Raw genomic sequence first — 25,814 nt, forward strand, 5'->3', positions numbered from 1 at the left:
TTCTTTACATCTTCTTTGATTTCTTTGATTAAAGTTTTATAGTTCTCAGCATATAAGTCCTTTACCTCCTTGGTCAGGTGTATTCCGAGGTATTTGATTTTTTGCGTCTTTGTTTCTGCTTCAGTGTAGACTAAGGGAGGAAAGGTGACTCAGGATATGAAAGAGAGAATAAGAGAACACAGAACATAATGAATACTTGGAGACACATGCCTGCCTCAAATATAAAAGTGTATCTGCAATATTAGAAGAATTGAGAAAAACAGAATTTTGTCAGAAATGGTTGAATTATGAGGAAAAATTGGGTATTGGTTAACCATATGAACTCTAGATATGGGTTATCTGAATCTAAATCCTAGCTTTAACACATTTTATTTATGTGTTCTAGAACAAGTTATTGAACTTTGTGCTCAGTTTTTCTCATCAATGGAAAGGATATGATAATAATACCTACCTTATAGATTGTTAGGTAGAATAAAGTTAATACATATAAAACATCTGTAATATTACCTGGCAAATAATAAGTACTGTGTAACTGCTAGATAGCAATACTTTTTAGTCAGTATTTTGATGCTTCTGTTCTGTCACACCAAATTTGGTTAACTATATAAGGAAAAATTGATTTAAAAATTCAAGATAACATTATTCAGACCAGCTCAAAACTGGACATAATGTGAAGTACATTTATGGAGGAACAGACAAGCAAAATGTGATGTATCTTGGTTTTTTTGTCTTTTTGCCATTTCTTGGGCCACTCCTGCGGCATATGGAGGTTCCCAGGCTAGGGATCGAATTGGAGCTGCAGCCACCAGCCCATGCCAGAGCCATAGCAACTCAGGATCTGAGCCGAGTCTGCAACCTATACCACAGCTCACGGCAATGCTGGATCCTTAACCCACTGAGCAATGCCTGGGATTGAACCCGCAACCTCATGGTTCCTAGTTGGATTCATTAACCATTGAGCCATGACAGGAACTCCAAAATATGATATATCTTTTTTTTTTTTTTTTTTTTTTTTTTTTTGTCTTTTTGCCATTTCTTGGGCCACTCCTGCAGCATATGGAGATTCCCAGGCTAGGGGTTCAATTGGAGCTGTAGCTGCCGGCCTACACCACAGCCACAGCAACGCGGGATTCGAGCCTCGTCTGCGATCTACACCGCAGCTCATGGCAATGCCGGGTCCTTAACCCACTGATCGAGGCCAGGGATTGAACCCAAACCTCATGGTTCCTAGTGAGATTCGTTAACCACTGAGCCATGACGGGAACTCCCTGATGTATCTTTTAATGAAGTATTTCTCAGCAATGAAAAGAAGCAAGCTGCTGACTCATGCAACAACATGGATGAATCTTAAAAGCATCTTACTAGGTTAAAAAAAAAAAAAAAAAACAGACGCAAAAGACTACCTATTATATGATTTCATTTGTACAAAATTTCTAGATAAGGTTAAACTACAGGAACGGAAAGCAGGTCATTGCTTGCCTGGGTTGTGAAAGTGACTAAGGGCTGATTGCAAACTGGCTTAGGGAACTTTTCTGGTGATAGAAGTGTTTTAAAACTAGATTCTGGTGATGGTTGCACAACTGTACAAATTTACTAAAAGTTCAGTGAACTTTCCAAAAGTATTAATTTTATGGTACGTAAATTATACCTCTGTAAAACTGTTAAAAGGAAATTTAAAATCAGGAGAAATTCAGAATTCATATCTGTTGCTCTTTAGTCTGGTTCTCGTTTTAGAAGGAGGAAAAAAAACTACTATTTATTTGTAAAAATATCATATGTTGATTGTTGGGAGACAGTTCCCCATGAGTCTATCAGGTTTCTGCAAGTCTTGCAAGCAAGCCTCTGGCTTCCTTTGTCCTAGACTACCTCTTCAGGGACCTTTGAACACAGAGAAAGTGTCTCCCTCCAGGGCAAAGGCAGGCACGCCCCACTCTCCAGTGTGATAAAGAGAAGCCTGCCTCTGGAGCTAAGGGCAGGCAGGTTTACAGCTTATTATGAATATTCTGGTTCCCTGAGCTCAAAGTTCCCCTCTCATAATGCAACCCAGTGTGTGTGCAGTGTCACCAGGCCCTCCTCATGTTGCCCTGTGGGAAGTGGGGGCTGTCAAACTGGTAACTATGCTGCTACTCTCTGGCTTCTGCTATTGCTGCGAGTAGTAAGTACTTTAACTCTGACCCAAGTGTCCCGTGTCTTGTCTAACTCTGACCCAAGTGTCCCGTGTCTTGTCAGCATTATTGAAACTGTAGCAGGTTAATCTAGCTTATAAGCAGGGCAAAGTTGCTGACCCGTCAGTTTTTTGTGTGTGTCTGATAGAATCTACATAGAATTTACCATTTTAACCATTTTTTAAGTTCATAATTTAAAGGCATTAAGTACGTTTACATTGTTGTACAACCATTAGCACTATCCATCACCACAACATTTTTTTTATCATTCCATACTGAAACTCTACCCATTAAACATTAACTCTTCATTCCCCTTTCCCTAAGCTCATGGTTACCACTATTCTCCTTTCTATCTCTATAAATATAACTGCCCTAGGTATCTCACATAAGTGGAATCATACAATATTTGTCCTTTTAAGTCTGACCTATTTCGCTTAGCATGATATCTTCAAGGTTCATCTATGTTGTAAGCATGTTTCAGGATCTCATTCCTTTCCAAAGCTGAGTAATATCCATCATATATCTTCACAACTCTTCACACTAATTATTTAAAAAAAAATACAACAGAGGGAGAGGGTTGGGATAAGTAAGGTAAAGATTCTTGTCGGAGTTCCCGTCGTGGCTCAGTGGTTATCAAATCTGACTAGGAACCATGAGGTTGTGGGTTTGATCCCTGGCCTTGCTCAATGGGTTAAGGATCCGGCATTTCCATGAGCTGTGGTCGCAGATGCAACTCAGATTCCGCGTTGTTGTGGCTCTGGCGTAGGCTGGTGGCTACAGCTCTGATTAGCCCCCTAGCTGGGGAACCTCCATATGCCACGGGAGTGGCTCAAGAAATGGCAAAAAGACCAAAAAAAAAAAAAAAAAAAAGATTCTTGTGATGAGGGAGGGAATTAAGGAGAGGAGAGAAAGAGAGAACAGTTGGTAAAGAACAGAAGTTAGGAGTTCCCATTGTGGCTCAGTGGGTTAAGAACCCAGCTAGCATCCATGAGGATACAGTTTGATCCCTGGCCCCGCTCAGTGGGTTGCTGTGAGCTGCAGTGTAGGTCACAGACATGGCTCAAATCTGGCATTGCTGTGGCTGTGGTGTAGGCCGGCAGCTACAGCTCAGATTGAACCCCTAGCCTGGGAATGTCCACATGCCGTGGTGCAGCCCTAAATTTAAAAACAAAAATCAAAATAAAAAGCAAAGAGAAATTAATTCCATTTCTACAGCCATGAGTGCAGCATTCCAGAGAAAGCCAAGGGCATTTTAGAACTATGCTTCTGCTTCCTGGTGGCCTGGAGTCTAATCTGGGGGCAGGGCAGTAGGTAGGGATCTGAGCAGGGATTGGGGTCTTATCCCACCAACTCCTCTGTTAGTGGCTACACATCACAGGTTGTCCTTTTTCAGGACTGGACTGTTGGCCCCATCCCTGGCCTGGATAGGAGCATACATGGGCCCTCACAGCCTATCGGCCCTGATGCAAGACATTAACTGCATTGGCTTCATTTGGCCATTGCCCAGGTGTAGGCAAAATTAGAACTAGATCTAATTTTAGATCTAGATCTAGTTCATCTAGTTTAGAGCGAATTCATTTAATAACTAGATGAGATTTGGCTGCTGATAATTGTCCTAGATCCCCTCCTCCAGCCTTTTCCAACCATCATATCTCCCCCCTCCCTCCCTGCCCACTGCTCCACTCATAACAAATCTGAGACTCTGTCCCATCACATGAAGACTTAAAGTACTGATTAAATGCTGAAATATCTTTCTGGATCATTTTTAGTATAACAGGGATTAAAGTCATAAAATGACTCTCAGGAGAGAGCATTTCAGATGTGAGCTAGCAGGTAGAAGAAGAGTCCTTGGAGCAAGGAGAATTTATTTTATTCCACCAAAATTGCTCTAGATAGGGTGTTGCTAATCAGCTTAGAAACCAGGCAAGAAAAGAAGAGCCACTTTTTGGATTGATAGCACAGTTATTCGGACTAGAAAACCTTAGAGATTATCTGGTCGAAATTTTTATTTTATAAATGAGAAAAATGGAGCCTCAGAGAGGGGAAATGATTTCTCAAAGTCATTCATTGAACAACAGGACTAGATGCCAAATGTATTTATATATATGTCTTTTAATTTGCAACCTAAAAGAGCTCGCTGAATGATCTAGCTAAGGTTTTTCTCCTGTCAAAAGTATTTGTATTGGAGAAACTGCTCAGAATTTAGAAATTCTTTTTTTTTTTTTTTTTTTTTTGTCTTTTTGCCTTTTCTAGGGCTGATCTCGTGGCACATGGAAGTTCCCAGGCTAGGGGTCTAATCCAAGCTGTGGCTGCCGGCCTACACCAGAGCCACAGCAGCATGGGATCTGAGCCACATCTGTGACCTACACCACAGCTCATGGCAAGCTGGATCCTTAACCCACTGAGCAAGGCCAGGGATCGAACCCACAACCTCATGGTTCCTAGTCAGATTCGTTAACCACTGAGCCATGATGGGAACTCCTGTCTTTTGTCTTTTTAGGGCAAATGGAAGTTCCCAGGCTAGGGGTTGAATCAGAGTCTGCTCACACCACAACCACAGCAGGGCAGGATCCAAGCCACGTCTGCAGTGCTGGATCTTTAACCCACTGATCGAGGCTAGAGATCAAACCTGCATCCTCATGGATGCTATTCGGGTATGTTAACCACTGAGCCACTACGGGAACTCTGTAGAAATTAGAAATTCTTAACTCTGGGGTCCATGTCGGTCATTTTGCTTCCCTGTACCTAGCATGTGCTTTGCATGATAGGTGAACAAGTGACATATTGGATTTGCTCCTTTAATTCCTATCTTTTAAAGGAGAAGTGTTCTGGGTGTTCCTGTCATGGCACAGCAGAAATGAATCTGACTGGGAACTATGAGGTTTCGGTTCGATCCCTGGCCTTGCTCAATGGGTTAGGGATCCGGAGTTGCTGTGAGCTGTGGTGTAGGTCGCAGACGAGGCTCAGATCTGGCATTGCTGTGGCTGTGGTGTAGGCCGGTGGCTGTAGCTCCGATTCAACCTCCATATGCTAAAGTTAGTTAAACTCATCACTTCACACTTATGAAAAAATTAATCTCCTTAGAGTTTTTGTTTTGTTTTGTTTGCTTTTTAGGGCTGCACTTGCAGCATATGGAGGTTCCCAGGCTAGGAGTCTAATTGGAGCTACAGCTGCCAGCCTACACCAGAGCCACAGCAACGCCAGATCCCAGCTGCGACTGTGACCTACACCACAGCTCATGGCAACTCCAGATCCTTAACCCACTGAGCAAGGCCAGAGAATGAACCTACAATCTCATGGTTCCTAGTCGGATTCGTTTCTACTGCACCATGCCTCCATCCCCTTAGATTTAATTTGGAGAAAGGATGTATCTACTTTAAAACCACTTTCTTAAAAAACTAACTATAATTCTGGAAGCAATTATTTCTGAAATTTCCAGACTTGTAAAGTTATATACATTTTAAAAAGTATTTTGCATTAGATGGTTTTCTGGGAAACTTGAAATTGACAGTTGATTAGCATTCTATTAAGTTTTCTGTAAGTGCATCATGAGTAAATCTGATTAATTGACTCATACATCTATAAGGGAATTGTGATTAAATTGCAATTATTGATTTGTCAAAGCCCAACTAAATTTTTCTTCCTTAATTTTAGTTTTATTATGCAGTACATCACAGTATTAGTTTATTATCTGGATATTTACATTTTAGACAAATATGTTGTTAGAAAAGGTTGAATCCAGATGGTGGTACAGCAGAAAGATTACTTAGGAGACTTGGTTGGGTCTAGTTCATATTTCTTTTGTCAAATCTTATTGTATATTTGTTTGAATTAAACTATTTGGGTTTCACTGGAATCCTGAATGTCAATGAATAAAGGATTTTTTATTTTATTTGTCTTTTGTCTTTTGTCTTTTTAGGGCTGCACCTGAGGCATATGGAGGTTCTCAGGTGAGGGGTCTAATTGGAGTTGTAGCTGCCAGTCTACACCACAGCCACCACAACATGGGATCCAAGCCACATCTCTGACCTATACCACAGCTCATTACTGCTGGATCCTTAACCCACTGAGCAAGGCCAGGGATGGAATCCACAAGCTCATGGTTCCTAGTCAGATATTTCCGCTCTGCCATGATGAGAACTCCCAATAAAGGATATTTTAGTTTTTCCACAAGTATGTGCAGACTTCTCTCATTTTGCATTCTTTATTTTATTTTATTTTTTTGTCTTTTTGCCTTTTCTAGGGCCGCTTCCCCGAGGCATATGGAGGTTCCCAGGCTGGGGGTCTAATTGGAGCTATAGCTGCCTGCCTATGCCAGAGCCACGGCAATGCAGGTTCTGAGCCGCGTCTGCAACCTACACCACAACTCATGGCAACGCCAGATCCTTAACCCATGAGCAAGGCCAGGGTTTGAACCTGCACCTCATGGTTCTTAGTCAGATTCGTTAACCATGAGCCACAATGGGAATTCCCGTCATTTTGCATTTTTAACAGGGATCAAAGTTCAGTAAATATTTTAACGTGTTGGTATTTGTAGCCAGTACATCTTGGTCTAATAGTTGTCTGTTATGTGGGAAATAAAACTATTCTTTAGTGAGAATTCTTACTTCTAATGGACATTGTTGCCATATGGGAATCTATCTATCCACACAGAGAATTAAATGGTTGTAAGGCAGAATAGCATGATATATAGGAGACTGGGCTCTGTATAGAACAGACCTAGGTTTGAACCTTCTATCACCTTGTAGTTGTGTGACTTTAAGAATATTAATCTCTCTAACTCTTAATTTCATAATCCCTAAAGTGTTTTTATGTGTATGATGATCAAATAAGACTGTAAAGCAGTTAGCATTAATACTTGGCATAAAGCAAATGGTTATTAAATATTAGCTGGTATTGTGGTGATTTATATCTCTTATTTTTGACTCCCCCCCTTTTTCTATTTCAAGGAAATTTGAAGAAACTTACTGTGCTCTGGAGACAAATGGCTCACTGGGAAACATTCCACTGGCTGGTGGATGAAACTCAGAAGAACCACTGCCATTCTGTATTGGACATTTAGAGAACACGTGGACACTTGAGGAACTTGAAGCTTGGAGAATTCTTCTATGGACTCCAGCAGCTAAAGTGTCCATATGCACGTTAACTGGAGGTGAATTTAGATAAACAAATGCTGGGTTTGTTTTTATTTGTCTTTTGACAATGCTCCTTCATTACAAATTAGGCTCTGACATTCTACTGCCTGACCACATGCATTATTTTTGAACTGGCCCCCAGGGTCCTGTCTTTAGCCCTGCCTCTTAACTTTTTCTTGGATTCAGCCTCCGTGAGTTATTCATTCTCTCATCCAGCTCCTCAGTCACATCGGAATATTTCCACTCAGGACTAAGTGGAATACCTTTTTTAATATACAGTGGGTAGTTCAAAAGCTGACCCTCAGTTATGAGTGGAGACCCATATTGCACTTGAAAGACCATTTGAAAGCATCTAGTTTCTTACAGACAAAATATCATCGGAGGGAGGATAAGGCAACACATGACAAAAAGAGCATGGGCTTTGGAATCCACATATCTCTGAATGAACTGCATTTATGTCGTTTACTAGCTGTGTGCTCTTTGGTAAATGACTTTACCTCTCGAAGCCTCAGTTTCCTCAACTGTAGCCTGAAGCTAATGCTACTTGCCTTACAGGGCATTATGACCATTAAATGGGATCACACAAAGTGCCTACCATAGTGTCTGGCACTTGATAGGTCCTCAACAGTGTTAACTGTCATTGTCATCAAGAAAGGGATTAGAAAGTAGGTCCTAATAGTGGGTCTGTTCAGTATTTGGATAAATACAGGTGATCTGTATTTAGGTGCTCTAGTATCAGAACATAACCTGCTCAGTACCTATAATCTGAACTTTTAAATTACTACTATCAGAACAACAGTTGACATTTACTGGGTCTTCATTATGTGGCAGTCGATAGGTGAGTGCTTTCTCTGTGTTATCACGTTGATTTCCACAGCAGTCCCATAATTTGGACGTTATTATCCCCATTTTATAGAGAAGGAAAATGAAGCTTAAAGAAAAATAAATTGCTTAAAGTTACATGGCTATTAAGTGCCATCAACGGTCTGGAATTGAGGTCTGGTCTGAGTCTGAAGTGCAAGCTCTAACCACCAGGTTTTACCACCTCTGAATTTGTGAAATAGTTGGAAAAAACAAAGAAAGAGAAGTGATGTTAGATAGACTGACCCTACTCTGGCTTTAGGAAAGATAAAACATGTTGCTTCCTAAAGGCTTTAATGACTGGGGAATCAAATACTCAAACTTGAAGCTATGACCTACTTTGTAAAATTTTCCTGAAATGAGAGAACTGGTGACCCCCGAATCTTCGATCCAAAATTTCTACCGCCTGTAACCCATTTCTTACTTGTTTGCCTCTAGTTAGCCTCATGTTCTTTTTTCACCTTGTGTCTTTTAAATGTACATGCATTATGAACAGCACATCCAGAACGATTATCTTGGCATTTACATTCCATGAAGTCCATTTTGGGAATCAGATTACTACATCTATTTTTAGCTCTCAACACAAACCACTCTTTCCATTACACTTTCAGATAACCAGTAATAAAATGATATTGAAAATAGCCCTTATACCCAAATAAATATCTCACATTTGGTTTAATCAAGCCAGACCCATTGACTGGCATTAATGTAATTACATTACCCAGGCAGCTACCTGCCAGTGCCTCCCTCTGCCTCTCAGTTTAGGACTACCCTTCCCATTTGCTGCTATATTTATCTGCCTTCTTGGCCATAAAAGGCTGGCTGTGTGGCTCTGACATTCTACTGCCTGACCACATGCATTATTTTTGAACTGGCCCCCAGGGTCCTGTCTTTAGCCCTGCTCTTAACTTTTTCTTGGATTCAGCCTCCGTGGGTTATTCATTCTCTCATCCAGCTCCACGGTCACGTCGGAATATTTCCACCACTGCCACTCCTCTGCAAACTGGTAAGTGTGACCTTGGGGCAGAAGAATGCACTTGATATTTCATGTGCTTAGCAGCACCACGGTGTGTGTGGTTTCTATCTTCTGAGCTCAGCAGTTTTGTCAAAGAGATGTCAGAAGTGCAGGGAAATAGGAAAGTGGGGCTCCTGGGAAGGAAAACGAGCAGCAGGGTGCCGGTTTGTGCTGGCACAGCTCTTCTCTCAGCTCAGCGGCTTCTTCTAAAATTAAGCTGCTGTTCCTGGAACCATAAGGAGATAATAGCTGTCTCAGATGGAACTGTAAGTGTGAGTCAAGTGCTTCTTCCAAATTACAGTTCAGTGGTTTGGTTGAAATCTGGGATGAGTGAGGTAACAGGAAATCATGTGTTTTCTATCCTCCATACGCCTACAATGCTCCTTGATTACAAATTAGATCAAAAGGAGTAAATGAACTCTGAAGTCACTAGTTTCTAATTTGCTCCAACAATGCCATGTGGATAAATGTAAGAGTGCACTGTGGTATTTCTCCTATGAAAACGGCTAAGCAGTATTTCACAGGCAACATAAATTCCCCACAAAATGGTCCCAAAGTTAATATTTACTGTGAAGAGTTTTTATCAGCTTTCAGCCTCTAATGCCTGTACAAAATATCATTCATGTCACAATTCCAACCATGGAGTTAGTATTTCTTCCCAAATTCCCAAATTATTTTCAGGAAGAAAAAAGGTCTTAAAGAAATAGGAGACAACCAAACCACCTTTCCTCCCAACACACTCTAGCTGTCATGTGTCGGGGATAATCCTCATGTACTTGATGAAGAGAAGGTAGTTGTACCTTCGTTCCAGAGGTCAGAGCTGTGACAACCAGCTCTGTTGATGTAAAGCCAAAGCCTGTTTACTTGTAATACATCATCTACGTGCCTAGAAAATTAAGTATTATTCAATATGTTCGGGGAAAACAGAAATAAAGAGAATGGAAAACAGAGTTGAGGCAAGACAGTTAAATATTTTATTTTGTGAAAATAATAGCATTTCAAGTTATTTTGGGTTCTGAATTTAGCTTATAATAATACATAGAAAGGTCATGCAATATTTATTTGGATATCATTCAAATAGCATTTGCCATGTTGCAGGGTAGTATGTATCACTATAGAAACATCTAATAGCTTTATAATTGCTTAGTATCATAGACGACTATATTTGTATATTCAACTCTTGTTTTATCAAAATTTATCTAGTGATTATTCCTTATATCTGAGAATTGTTCTGTACATTTTAGAACAGAAAATAGCAAAGCGTTTGCTATTTAAGGGTTGAAGCAATGTTGCTTGCTAGTAGCTATTTTTTTCCTCTTGGGAAATGCCATGTAGACTGATATCTTCCATGAGCCCTAACATAAATATTTCTGGAGTGAAGTTTGCTGGATTTGCTTCTCTAGGGAATACATGCTGACCTTTTAGTTTAAATAAAAAGTAGATTTAAACTTGACAAAAAGTGTGGCAAGTTTAGAAGAATTCAATCCTCCTTTATATATATATATATATATTTTAGGGCCGCACCCACGGCATGTGGAAGTTCCCATGCTAGGGTTTGAACTGGAGCTAGAGCTGCTGGCCTGTGCCACAGCCACAGCAATGCAGGATCCGAGCCGCATCCGCGACTTACACCACAGCTCACGGCAATGCTGGATCCTTAATCCACTGAACAAGGCCAGGAATCAAACCCACAACCTCATAGTTACTAGTCAGATTCATTTCTGCTGCATCACAACAGGAACTCCCTAGAATTTTTTTTTTAAAGATTTGAAAAAGTGATTACAACTAATTTTACTTGTAAAATTTAAAATCAGTGTTTTAGAGCATGCACAAAAGCATTAAAAATGGAAGAAAAGACTTCCATAAAACTATTTCATCATCCAGGGGTTGTCAGTGTGGCTGATAGGCTCCTCTCAGTGGACATATTATTCAAAGAAAGATAATGCAATATGAAGTTTCCCCTCCCTCTGCTAAGAAAACTTTGACTTTCAGTAGGACTTTTAGCTCAAGTTCACAGTGCAAACTGCTACCCTGATGACTGATTTTCTGGCTTCTTTATGTAGGAAGACTAGAAACCTTCATCTTCTTAATGGAATTCATATGATTTGACACTATACCTTTTTGAAATGTTTGTAAGATTTGAGAGAGCTTATTAAATGCCAATATAAGCAGCCTCCTAGGGTTCAGTCCTAGGACTTTCATTCTCATCTACTTTGTGGCTTTGAAATTTATGTATATGCTGTGAGTTTCAAATGTAGGTCTCCATCCTGGACCTTTGCCCAGTATTCCAAAGTCAAATAGCTAGCTTCCCACTTCATGTCTCCACTAGGATATCCAGCAGATATCTCAAATGTAGACTGTCTCAAACCAGACTCCTGTTCTTCCATCCTGAACTGCTGTTTTCTTGTACTCTTGCTCATCTCAGTTAATAGCAACTCTAGGGAGTTCCCTTATGGCTCAGCAGGTTAAGTACCTAGCATTATCACTGCTGTGGCTCGGGTCACTGCTGTGGCACAGGTTTGATCCCTGGCCTTGGAACTTCTACATGCCACAGGTGTGGCCAAAAAGAAAAAAAAATAGCAACTCTAGTCCTCTAATCACTTAGGCAAAATCCTTGGATTCATCTCTCACTCCTTTTCTTTCACACCCTAATCCAGAACTTTCAGCAAATGCTGTTGGTTTACCTGCAAAACATGCAGAGTCTGATCACTTCTTACACTTCCACCGCTCTCCCTATAATCTCTAGCCTGAACCATTGCAATGGCCTCTGTATAACAAAGCCACCATAGACTGGGTGGCTTAAACAATAGACATTTTATCTTCTCACAGTGCTGGAGGCTAATTGATTTTTTCTGAGGCCTCTCTCCTTGGCTTGTAGATGGTCATCTTCTTGTGTTTTCACTTCTTGTGTCTTCCCTCTGTATATGTGTGCATATCTGTGTCCTAATTTCCTCTTCTTATATGGCTGATGGTCACGTCATATTGGATTAGAACCTATTCTAATGACCTTAATTTAACCTCATTTCTACTGTAAAGATCCTGTCTCCAAATACAGTCACATTCTGAAATACTGGTGGTTAGGACTTCAGCGTATGAATTTGGGGGGCTCAGCTCATAACAGCACTCTAATTGGTTCTCCTGGCTTTCACTCTTGTCCTTCAGTAGTCTCTTCTCAGGCTCAGCAAGAGTGATTTTCATCTCGGATCCTTCTAATGGCTTCCTAGCCCTTTCAGAATAAAAATCAAAGTCCTTACCATCCCCAGGAGAAAGCTACACTATCTGTCCTCCCCGCCTTCCCTCACCTCTCTGCTATCATCTCCCATACCCCTCCTTGCAATCCCTCACTCCCTGCAGCCTCACCAGCTGATCCGCCATTCCTAGTGTACAAGGGCAGGCTCACATCCCAGTGCCTTTGCAATATTCGTCCATCCAGAACACGGCCCCCCAGATATTCTCATGCCCAAATATCATTTTCATCCTCAGGAGCCATCCTGAATGATGCTGTTTAAATTGCATCCCATCCCACGTTCCTGTTTTATTTTTCTCAATAGCATTTAGCAGGTCCTAGTATACCCTACACTTTATATTTTCTCTATCTCCTGCGATAGAATATAAGATTCTATATAAGGTTATTACAGAAGAGATTATGTTTTCTTTGTTCATCTCTGTAGGTCCTGTGCTAGAACAGTAGAACCAGGCTCAAAGTAGGTGTTCTAGTAATCCTTTGTTGAATGAAAACCACACAGACTGGACACAGACTCTCCATCATTATATATTCCTCCAGATGAAGCCCCTGTCAGAACACAATGCCAGAAAATTAGAAATATATATTATGAAAGGTTTAAGGAAAAAGCACAATGGGGAAACCTTGTGAAGACCTCCTAGATATATTTTTTTTTACGTCACAATGACAGGAAGGAACATATCTGGGCTATGAAGCAGAGCGTTTATTGAGTAACCAGGTAAGCTAACCTTCACATCCTTTCCCACTTACTCTTTGGAAAAGATAAGAGTATTAATTTTTACGCATTAATTCAAATGACTTGTTCTGTAGGACCTGTTCACCCCAAAGCTCTTGCTTTCTCGTAGGTTGCCTGGTTCCCTGGGGGCACATGATGTCTCTGCCGTTTTATCAGAAACTTCACCAGCACTATGACCGCAGCTACAGAAACAAGGACCTTCGCACCACCATGAGCCAGTACCAGCAGGAAAAGAGAAGCTCCGCCATCTACACCCATGGCTCCACCGCCTACAGCGCCCGCTCCTCCGCTGCCCACCGCCAGGAGTCCGAGGCCTTCAGCCAGGCATCCACCACCTCTTACCAGCAGCAGGCCTCCCGGGCCTCTGAGTTGGCTCTCTCGTCCTCGGTCAGTCAGAAGGCGGCCTCAGCCTACAATTACGGCTACTCCCGAGGGTATGTCAAAAGCAGCCTTTCACACTTAGGGCCAAAGCACGCTCTCTGAATAACCCTTCCACCTCACGTTTTCCTTTCTTCTTAAATCCGGAAGCCCTACAGTTAAAGCAGGTGTGGAGCCAGGCCATTGTTCGGGAGGCCTGGGACTCGGGTCTGCCCATTTCCCTTTCCCTTTCCGCAAAGAGCTTCACGGCCACCCTGGGGTGTCTTGCTCCAATTGCCAACTGTCATATTGCTGGAAGCTGAGCTTTGCCACAGATTCTGTTCAACACTCAGCAGCAGCATCAGAGCCAGGATCTCATTTCAACGCCCACAGCAGGTTTCCTGGCCCTCCGAATGTTTCAGCTTAGATAAGATGCCAGTCGAGAATTTAAAATCCACAGACCACAGGAGCCCAAACTACAGCAGAATTGTGTTCTACTCTTCTGATGTCTGAAAGCCAGTACTAAATTTTGGAGCTAATATTCAAGCAGCAGGTGTTTTCTTTAGTTGGAGATAAACATGGCCCTATCTCAGTCAACCTAAGGAAACTGGGAGCAAACCTGTGTTCTGACAAGCAGATTTATCAACCACTGTAGGGAGGGAGACCTCACACCTGAGGGAAAGGGTTTCGGTGGTATTCTATGGAGAGTGGAATTTAGATGCCGGTCTGGTTGGAAAAGTGACTCCAGTGTCCTGTTGCTTTGGAAACAGTCAAGTTGAGGTAAATGGGGACTGTGGTATCTAGAAACCTCTTATGTGGAGCTCAGCACCTGGGCGGGGAGCTGAGGCTGCTGCTCTGTCAAGAGCAACTGAGGTGCTTCAAGCAAGAAGGCCATGCCTCCCTCTTACTGATAAAATTTCCAACAGCAAACCCACTGATAGTCTTTGATATTAGAGGAGAAAGTTTCTCAGTGAGTCTGTAGTTATTCAAAGGAAGCAGTTATCATAACCCTTTCCTGCAGCTGCATTCTCGGCAGAATGTTTCCTGTGAACCTTGCATTTGGCTTCTCGGTCTGTTGTTCCAGCCTGATAAATGCTGGGCCGACAGTTACTTTCTCAGTCCAAGCCAATTTTTTGTTTTCTCAGTAGCCAGAGTGAAATGTATCAGGGGGATTAAAAAAACCCTTGCAGGATTCATGTGATTTTTATTAAAAGTCTATCTATAGTCCCAGGAAGAATTGCTGAACTTCAAAGACGTAAAAATTCCTGGGTGATGTGGTCAGTCACCACTTTCTTCCTCAAATTCTCTTCTCCATCTGGCATCGGTTGCATTACTTTTTATAAACATACATAATGTTTGAGTCTTACAAAATTTAAGCCCACAAAATATCTATTAGAGCAACTGGAGAATGTGTTTATTTTGGAGAATTTAAAAAGTTATTGCGAGAGTTTCCGCTGTGGTGCAGTGGGTTAAGAAACCAATTGTAGTGACTCAGGTTGCTGTGGAGGTGCACGGTCAATCCTTGACCCAGTGAAGTGAGTTATAGGATCTGGCATTGCTGCAAGTATGGCCATTAAAAGAGAGATATTGAGGAAATAATACAGCTTATTGTACGATAGAAGTGAGAATGGTTTCTGAAGGCAGAACCTCCTGATCCCTCTTGGGTTTAAGCAGCACCTGGTCCAAGGCTGTGATTCCTGGGCTCTGACGTCGACCTCTGGGAGCCTCTGCAGAGTTCAGTAACAGAGCCAGAATCTGCTGGGGTTTACCTGGAATGTGTGATGGCAACATTCTGAAATTCCATTTAAAAGGGAACAGGATCGTTTTGCAATCTCATTTTCGTGGGTCATATGTACCATGGGATATTTGTAAGGACCTAGAATTGGCTGCAAATATGGAAATATTTTCACTGAGGAAGTGAATTCATTTCTTTTAGCACATGTTTCAAATGACCTGCCTTCCAAAGGAAAGTTGGGAGGAATGAGCACCACGTGTATGTGACAGTAACATTTTGTTCTCCTGAAGAATGTTCCATACGTATGTTTAAGAGCCTCATTTAGGAAAGCAGCTGTTATGTAATAGAGAGGATTGTGTTTTACATTCCATTTTCCTGGTCTGTCCATACTGAGTCTATAGAAAGTGTAGAAAGTGAGTATTTTTATTACCATCCCGTTAACTCCCTGTGTACTTATTTCATTCCCCCAATGCTGTAGCGTCTATAGAATTTATGAATTTGTATTTTGAAGAGATTTTTACTTCTTCAACTCTATTGCTAAATTTTGTTAAAGTTATTTTAATTTTATACAAAGTCTTCTTTTGACCACATATGCAGTATTCATATTTATCTCAATCTGATATATTATATCAAACATTAGTAATTGAACATTTGTACATCTTTATATTTTATTCGGAAAACATTGGCTCTGTATTATCTTTGGAAGACTTAGCCATTTTAGCTCTAAAGAGCCTCGGATAAACTTTCTGTGGGAAGTGGAATTGTAATTACTTTTCTATACTCAACCTCATGTCTTATTCCTTCTTGCTATATGAGTATGTAGATAGGTAGGTATTTATTAATGGCTTGCTGTGTTTGAACAACTCCACTTCTTAGTAGAAACGGTGACCTAGAAACAAGAGAAGGAAGGAGAGGCCAATATTTTTTTCCTTTATGTAACGCAATGTAAAAGAAAAGAAAGCTAACCTAATCCTGGGGGTATTTTAGTTTTTCTTTTTTTAGACCTAGAGCTAACAGGTGCAGATAATATTCCTTCAGCATTTCAAAATCTCCATAATTCCTTCAGGTTGCATTTTCACTTTTTCAAAATGGAGCAGCTTTTCCCTACTAAACGAAATATCTCTCTTTGGGCTATGAAGAGTGTTGTTGATTAACACTCATGTAGAAATGCAATTCTGTGGAGCGTATGTAAACACTAGGCTTGACCTGTTTTTAGCCTCTGCTTTGTAGTTAGATGCCCAGTAGTGAAGTGGAAACTATGGAGATTTATATGTGCTCAGAGCTTGGCTGACCTCAGTAATCTTAAGAACAATGGCTTGTTCAGCGTCAGTGTGGTTTTAGCTCAGATCAGTTACCAATTGCATTCTGAGCCAAGGGTTATAAAATAAATTCTGGAAGGCTTATTCTAAATGCCTTTATTCTTAATCACAGTGGGGGAAAAAACCTAAATTAACGAAAGTAATTTAGGAAAACAAAATGATACAATATTATTGTTTTATGCTTATAATTCACAAGTACTCTTAGGGAGTAAAGGAAAAATGGTACTCGTGACCACTTTGTAACCATTAGGCAAGACCGTGTCCATGAATAGGTTTCAACAGAGTCTTAGATTATGTGCGAAATTAGGTAGAGGCAAGAAATTTTTTTGCTGGGATCCTAGCTTTCATCAGATTCTCAGAGAACTCTATGATTCAACCAAAGTCAGAACCATTGGACTAGAAAGTCTACACGTAAATGTCAGAGAGCCCACTGTGTGACCCGAGGATCCTTTTCTAATGCCAGCATTATAGGGAATTAGGATGAAATAGGGCAGATGTTTTCAGGGAACGTGGTATCGTGGAAACCAGGGTACCATCCTTTTGATTCTAAGCTGAATCACACATTCAGACGGGAGTAATAAAAGAAATATTTTGCTATGCTTGGTAAGTAGGAATGAATAACTTCCAGAAACCAGAAAACAACATAGCATAGATCTTGGATGATGGAAGGGTTTAGCGTTGTCCCTCAACCCTCTGTGGTAATGGTAGACATTTGATTGTCTGATTTTAAACAGATTAAAATTCAGTCCATACACTGCATTTCGGCATAACATTCTCTATAGCACTTTACAATAACCCGGAGAAGTAGAAATTATTATCTTCATTTTAAAAATGAGAGAATTGGAGACCAAAGAGATTAATTTACTTTTCTTCCTTACACCAAGAAATGGTAGAACAGTGATTTGAACCCTCATCGTACTCCAAGTCCCTCACCCTCTCCACAAGGGTGCTTTTTTGCTTTTTAGGGCCACAAGTGTGGCATATGGAAGTTCCCAAGCTAGGAGTCAAATCAGAGCTACAGTTGCCAGCCTACGCACAGCCATAGCAATGCCAGAGCTGAGCCACATCTGTGACCTACACTGCAGCTCGCAGCAATGCCGGATCCCTGACCCACTGAGTGAGACCAGGGGTCAAACCTGCATCCTCATGGATACTAGTTATGTTCGTTTCTGCTGAACTGCAATGGGAACTCCCAGCCACTGGATTTTTCTTGAAGCATCCATGTATAGTTGTGCATTATCCTTCCCTTTCTCTCAAAAACCAAGGTTCAGGATTTAAAGCAGGGAACAATAGATGGAAACAATAGATAGAAAATCCCGGGGACATTCATGAATGTCAAACCTGGAACCTGATAGACACTCTAACTCATCACTTAGAATCAGACCTGGAGACTCACAAGTGCTCTGGAAACACCAGTTTGGGAATGAAAACACTGACGCATGAGTGATTTGCCTTGGGCACCCTGCCTAACTTTAAATTGTGCCCCTCATGTACACTCATGTCATATTGATCAAATCCCCTTACGTAGGTCATAACCTCTTGGAAGATTTTGCATAGACTTTGCAAAGAACATGCTAATGCTCAAACCAATTCTACTTCAGAGAGAAGATACCAATGCTAAAAACAGAGACCACAGAACACAAGCCCCATCTTTTCCTGATGGGCCTGATTACTGCAGGGACTGAGGGGGACCTGAAGACTTGCTCCCTTTCCCACTCCAGTGCGGTTTTAAAAGATGCTGCTGGAGAAATCTACAGCCTTGTGGCCATTTGTGTGTCTTGACTTCAGCTATGGGTATCAGATTAGTGTCCATTTTCTACCTATTCATTTCCAGATATTATAACATAATGGAAAGTGGATGTTCCTGGGTCGAACAAGCCTGTACTTACTTACAATTAAGCTTGTGGCTTCAGACTAGTTGGTAAACACTGTTTCTTTATCTATAAAATGAGGAAAATGATTGTTCTTCATGTTGGCAGCCCTAAAAGAATTAGTCATGTAAGATGTGTAGTGTAATAGCAGGCACACAGGGACACTTAATGAGGTTTAGTTATTGTTCATTCATTCAGCAAATATTTACTGAGTGATTCCTGTGTGCTAAGCAAGGCTCTAGGGGTTTAGGGTAGATTACTGACAAAGATTCCTGCCCTCCTGGAGCAATTATTTTAACTTGGAAAGATAGGCCATAAAAATAAATATAATAAAAAGACACTGAATTTTATATCATGCTAGAAGGTAATGGATATTATGGAAGCAATGAAAAATAGAATAGGGTAAGAGGGATTAAGTTATGTGGGATGGGGGTGCAGGAAAGGATTTTACATAGGGCATTCAGGCCACATTAAGAAGGTGATGTCTGGGACTTCCCATGTGGCAGAGGGTAAACAAAGCTGACTAGTATTCATGAGGATGCGGGTTCAATCCCTGGCCTTGCTTAGTGGGTCAGGGATCTGGCATTGCTGTAAGCTGTGGTGTAGGTCACAGATTCGGCTCAGATCCTGAGTTGCTGTGGCTGTGGTGTAGGCCAGCAGCTGTAGCTCCAATTCGACCCCTAGCCTGGGAACTTCCATAGGCCTCATATGTGGCCCATTAAAAAAAAAAAAAAAAGAGAGAGAGAGAGAGAGAAGGTGATGTCTGCCCCGGAAGCAGAAAGAATAGCCATGTTAGGGATTAGGGCACATGATGGTGAGTCCTCTCATGCAGATCATGACTGTGTTCTCAGCTGTACTTTTAATTCTTATTTAATTTTATATGACGTTTTATGTCACACTCACAAGTGTACCCAGTAAGGTAGTAGAGTGAAGATACTGACCTGTGATAATATTCAGTGAATTATGAAAAGAAATTGTTTAAATAAACATGTTGTGTTTTTAATTTTTTTTAAAAAAGATGTAGAGTTCCCATTGTGGCTCAGTGGGTTAAGAACTTGACCTAGGGTCTGAGAGGATGTGGGTTTGATACCTGGCCTTGCTCACTGGGTTAAGGATCCGGCATTACCACAAGCTGCAGCATACATCACAGATGTGGCTGGGATCCTGCATTGCTGTGGGTGTGGACTGGGCTGCCAGCCTCTGATTCAACCCCTAGCCCAGGACTTCCATATGCCACAAGTACAGCTATAAAAAAAAAAAAAAAAAAAAAAAAGATGATGTCTGAGCAAAGATGAGCTGAGGGAGTTATCCATGAAGTTATCTGGGGGAAAGGTATATCAGGCATCAAGAGCAGCCACCGCAAGACCTCACAGCAAGGAACAGCTTCCAGGCCAGTGAGGGAATGGAGAGAAAGAGCAGGTGGAGAAGATGTCAGAAAGGCAATGGATGGGGAGGGCCAATCATGTAAGACCTTGGGTGCCATCATAAGAGGTTTTTATTCTGAGTTACAGGGAGGAGCTGTGACATAGTTTGAGCAGGGCAATGACTTGATCTGACTTAAGTTGTAAAAGGATCACTGTGGCTGCCGAGTGGAGAGAAGACTGAAGTACATGAGCAGAGTCAGGTCACCCAAGCAGGAGCAGCAAGAAAGGATGTGGTGAGAAATGGCCATATTTTTGGATCTATTAGTTATTGCCAAATTCTTAATTCCATCAGATTTTTCACAGAGTTTCTTCAACTCCCTTAATCACAGTTTTGAGGCTATGAAAAGACCCATTTAGATTTTCTGTAAATAGTGAATCTTCTGAGACTCTCCAGGCACTGTGACAATGAGAAAACTATTTGCTTATTCTCCATTCCCAGAGATTCCAATGAAGTGCCTTGTTTCATTGTTTGTGGTTTTTTTACGATATTAGTGAGAAAAACACCTGAAATAATCATAATTGTATGGGGATTTGAGGCCATCTATAGATTCAAGTTGCTGAATCTGAACTACAAAAAATTATCAAACCAATAGACTGTTTAGAAAATGAGTTTACTAGAGTTCCCATCGTGGCTCAGTGGTTAACGAATCCGACTAGGAACCATGAGGTTGCGGGTTCGGTCCCTGGCCTTGCTCAGTGGGTTAACGATCCGGCGTTGCCGTGAGCTGTGGTGTAGGTTGCAGACGCGGCTCAGATCCCATGTTGCTGGGCTCTGGCGTAGGCCGGTGGCTACAGCTCTGATGAGACTCCTAGCCTGGGAACCTCCATATGCTGCGGGAGCGGCCCAAGAAATGGCAAAAAGACAAAAAAAAAAAAAAAAAAAAAAAAAGAAAAGAAAAAAAAAGGAAAATGAGTTTACTGGGAAAATTGCTGATATATCAAGTTTGTGTAATCTTTCTTCCCCTCTGGAAATAGTCCTGTAGTCTCTCTTCTAAAGAAGGGTTTGCACTTGCAACATATGGAAATTCCGGGCCAGGGATTGAACCTGAGCCATAGCTGGGGCAACACTGGATCCTTTTAACCCACTTCACCAGGCCAGGGATTGAACCTTAGCCACAGCTGGGGTAACACTGGATCCTTTTAGCCCACTTCACCAGGCCAGAGATTGAACCTGTGCCCCTTGGGAACCTGAGCCACACAATTGGGTTCTTAACCCTCTGCACTGTGGCAGGAACTCCTGCCAGTTACTTCTTTCAAAGGCAATTAAGTTGTGTTCTGAATCCCCAAAACAAATCCAAAGAGGGTAGCCTTCACCACACATAAATCTCCTGCCCCAACTCTCACTGCTGTAAACCTGCAGCTTGTTGACAGAGAGAGAACTAGGAGTAACTCCCCCCCCCCACCACAGTAATGCCAGTTTCATGTAGTTGGCAATGTGTAGATGCAGAGACCTGCAGATTGTTAAAGCAGGAAGAGACCAAAGGCTCATCAAATTCCAGTCCCTCCTTCTGCAGACAATGAACACTGAGGCCGAGACAAACGAGATTCATTCTCTGCTTCCTTGGCATTGCTCTACCTTGAAAATACTATTTGTTGGCTCTTTTGCAAATTAAATTCAAATTTAGATGCTACACGATACCCCCAGAATGTCATTAATCCTCCATAGGCAGAGGAATCACGCTGTGAGGAGGAAAGCATGCCCCTTAGTAGAGTAGGAACAGGATGAGAAGCCAAAATGGGAGAAAGGGCCTTGTGTTACCTTCCTGTGCTTGGAGGTGAAACATTAGCTCTGTCCACTGGTGGCCAGGCAGTGGGTATAACTGTGCTTCCCCACAGAGCTGTCTGAGCTCTGGATGCCTAAGGGAGCCCCTGCTGCAGGCTTGATCTTTTCCACAGCAGCCAGTCTAGACGAAACAGGAGAAAGCAGGAGCACCTCAAATGAGGAAGGTAACTTTCACGCATCATCCTGCCAACCCTAGTAGCCACCTTCAGAGTGGGGTGGAATGTAGATTTCTGGGCTGCCTTGTAAATAAGTTAATAAGACTAACTTTTACAAACACTGGACAATTTTCAGTCTACTGAACTTATAGAGACTCGGACTCCGTAAGACATCTCCTGATACTATCAAATGTCCTGCATAATATAATATCCAGGAAATATGGAGTAAACTCTTTCATGTCTGCTTAAAAATATAAGCTATACTCAGTCTGGTTAAATTAATTTCTGAAAAGCCAGAAATGGCTGAAAATGGACAGATATATATAATAAGAACCCTGAAAGATTTAAGTCCTTCAGTGTTTTATCCGCTTACCTTCTTTGGAACACATGGATGCTCTAAGAATCATATTGAGAAGTGGCTCAGACCCCCATAGTATTTGCTTTTAGATCATGGCTATCCATTAGCTGTGACAAATTACTAAAAAGGAGAGTAAAATGTTACTTATCTGTTGAAATTTAAATAACGGAAAAAATAAGGCAATAAATAGGAGACAAAAATTGTGGTTATAGTCTTACTGTAGTAACTAAATTTTTTTAAAAACTAAAAAAATGAGGTATTTTTATGGCTAAGAGACTGAGATGGAGAGGAGAAAAATCTAAGTAGGAGGTCAATAATGCAAAGGAAGAGAGAAAGGCCATGAGATTGTTTATTATGATACTACATGTCAATACATTTCAAGGATAATGTTGATCAAACTAAATTCATGCTTTTATCTTCTAAGAAGGCTTTTCCGTCAAGTGTATTAGTAGAAAAAGGACTCAAAGCCTCCCACTTACCCACTGACTTTGATGTTCTCCAGAAACTTGCCTAAGTGATTAGAGTGGGAAAGAGGAGAATCAAAAAGTCAGTAGACGGTGTTGAGGCTGACATGATACCCATATCAAAGGAGGAGCAGAGAACGAAGCTGCTGTGCATCAAAAATAGATCCAAAAAACACCTTTTCACAAAAGCCCAGGGAACATCTAATCTCTCAAGTTTTGGAACAGGGAGCAGTGCAGCCGATAGAAAAGTAGAAATGAGAAAATAGACTTCGAGCTCCCAGAGCTTGTTTGTTTTTACCCTCCAGCGGGTTCTGAAGACCAAAGAGATGAAACTTCAGATACCAGAGGCCTGGAGGAGGAGTGGCTAAGGAGGCCAAGAAGGACAGTTTTCTAGAAGCTGATCCAGAGTTCAATAAAACCACTGCCTTTTCCTCCCTTCTGGGAAACAGCTGAGCCTTTTGTTTATATGCAACAGTGCTAGGTTGTAAATACATAAGAAGATGCAGTTTAATTTTTTAAGTTTGAAATTAAATTTACTAAAACATCAAAAGTAATTTTCTTCTGATGGAGCTTTGATGGGTGATGGACTCCAGGTTGAAGATACAGTTTTAAAGGAAATTAGTTTGAATAATAAAAATGAGTTCAGCTTTTTGGGGCCACTCAGTCAAGTCTCATGGCAGCACATAGATAAGTCAGCAATGAAAATGGAGCTTCTATTTTTAAGCTTTTGCTCATAGCACTGTGTTATCTTGGGACGACCTACCCATCTTTCAATGTCCAGCTCTTCCAAGAAGGATTCCCTGATAACCCCAGACAGAAATGGTCTCCAAGCCTATGAATTCCACTTTTGTTTGCTCTAATCTTTCTGCTAATCTGTCTGCCTGCTTTCTGTCCTTCCATCCTTTCTTCCTTGATTGACATAATACAACATGTCAGGCCTGGTAGCATTTACTCCCTAGCAGATGGTAGAGTTCTCAGAAAACAAGAATCTTTACTATATCTAATTTTTCATATCTGCTTCCCACCCAAGTGTCTTTTGCACATAATGGATGCTGAATAAGTTTTCTCTTGAACAAATGAAATTATTTAGAAAGTTAAGGCTATTGTCCGATAAAGCTTGAAGTCAACCTTCTACAGCACCTTCTAATATATCAGCTGATTTATGTGCTAAATTTATGTTTAGCATTATAAGAAACTACTTAACTCTTTTCTAAAGCAGCTGTGTCATTTTACATTCATACGATTGTACAAGGACTCCAGTTTACCCATATTAGTTATTTTTTGTCTTATTTTTTATAGTCATTCTTGTGGGTATGTAGAGAGGTCTCATTGTCGTTTTTTTTCTTCTTCTTCTTTTGTCCTTTTAGGGCCGCACCTGTGGCATATGGAAGTTTCCAGGCTAGGGGTCCAATCACAGCCACAGCAATGTGGCCTCCACCATAGCTCATGGCAATGCCGGATCCTTAACCCACTGAGCAAGGCCAGGGATGGAACTGGAGTCCTCATGGATACTAGTTGGGTTCATTACCACTGAGCCAAGATGGGAACTCCCCATTGTAATCTTAACTTGCATTTGATGGGTAATAATATTGACCATCTTTTTAATGTGCCTGGTAGCCATTTGTATATCTTTTTGCTGAGATGCCTGTTCAAATCCTCTGCTTTTTTTTTTTGCTTTTAGGGGCTGCACCCATAGCATATGGAAGTTCCCAGGATAGGGATCAAATTGGAGCTTCAGGTGCCTGCCTACACCACAGCTCACAGAAACGCTGGATCCTTAACCCACTGAGTGAGGCCAGGGATGGAACCCGTGTCCTCAGGGAGACTAGTTGGGATCATTTCCCGTGAGCCACAATGAGAACTCCCTCCATTTTTAAATTGGATTTTTTTTTTTTTTTGCTTATTATTGAGTCATCAGTTATTTATATTATATACAATTCCTTTATTAGATATATGTTTGCAAATATCTTCTCTCATTCTCTGCCTTATCTTTTCATTCTTTTAATAGTATCCTTCAAAGATCAGAACTTTTACATTTCAATAAAGCTCAGTTAATCACCACTTTTATTTTTTAATCATGCTTTTGGTGTTATATCTAAGAACTCTCTGGCTAACTCAACATCATAAAGAGTCTCTTTTCTTCTGAGTTTTATAATTTTAGCATTACAATTAGAAATATCCATTTTGGATTAATTTTTTGTATGTGATATTGAGGAAAGTTCTGAATTCATCCCTTCATCTATGGATATACAATTGTCCGAGCACCATTTGTTGAAAAGATTATCCTTCGTCCCTTAAATTCCTTAGTACCTTTATCAAAAATCAATTGACCATAAACAAAAATTTTATTTATGGACTCTTAGTTCTGTTGCATTGATCTATATGCCATCCTTATGCCAGCACCACATTTTCTTAATTTTTGCTTTATCAAGTTTTTAAATTGGCGAATGTAAGTTCTCAAAGTTCTTCTTTTACAAAAAAATTTGCCTATGTAGTTCTTTCATATTCCCATATAAATTTTAATTATATTTCATTTACCTCATTAATTTCTGCAAAGAGAAGAGTCTACTGGCAGTTTGATAAGAATTATGTTGGAAGTTCCCATTGAGGCTCAGTGGGTTAAGAACCCAATGCTGTCTCTTCAAGGATCCGGGTTCAATCCCTGACCTCCCTCATTGGGTTAAAGATCCAGTGTTGCTGCAAGCCACCACAGATGCAGCTTGGATCCCATGCCTCAGCTGCAGCTCCAATTTGGCCCCTAGCCTGGGAACTTTCATATGCTGCAGCTACAGCCATAAAAAGAAAAAAAAAAAAAAAAAAAGAATTATGTTGAAAATGTAAATCAGTTCTGAAAAATGTACCATATTAACATTGTTGACTCTTTCCATTTATGAATGCAGAATATTTAGTTATTTAGATCTTTGTTTCACTTGTCATAAGTGTTTTATGATTTTCAGTGTATAAGTGTTATACTTCTATGTTAAAGTTATTCCTAAATATTTTATTCTTTTTGATAGTATTGTGAATGGAGTTGTCTTAATTTTATTTTTGCATGGTTCATCAATAGTAAACAGAAGTGTAATTGATCTTTGTGTTTTAACTCTGTATCCTGTGACCTTGCTGAACTCATTTATTAGTACTAGCATTGTGTGTGTGTTTCTCCTTAGCATTTTGTACATACAGGATTATATC

At 40.8% G+C, this 25,814-nt stretch overlaps 1 protein-coding gene across 2 annotated transcripts in view; it reads left to right on the forward strand.

The window, feature by feature from the left end:
• Positions 8,853-25,814, forward strand: part of MYOM1 (myomesin 1) — a 141,888-nt gene continuing 124,926 nt past the window's right edge. Inside the window, exons 1-2 of one of the 2 annotated variants that reach the window (XM_005665300.3) lie at positions 8,853-9,167; positions 13,266-13,590. In XM_005665300.3, the coding sequence (XP_005665357.1) occupies positions 13,289-13,590 (302 nt within the window). In that variant the 5' untranslated portion in view covers positions 8,853-9,167; positions 13,266-13,288. The remainder of the gene's footprint in view (positions 9,168-13,265; positions 13,591-25,814) is intronic. The other variant, XM_003127844.5, reaches the window with a different exon arrangement.

The sequence above is a fragment of the Sus scrofa genome, chromosome 6 (assembly GCF_000003025.6).
Source record: "Sus scrofa isolate TJ Tabasco breed Duroc chromosome 6, Sscrofa11.1, whole genome shotgun sequence".
Taxonomy (NCBI): Eukaryota; Metazoa; Chordata; class Mammalia; order Artiodactyla; family Suidae; genus Sus; species Sus scrofa.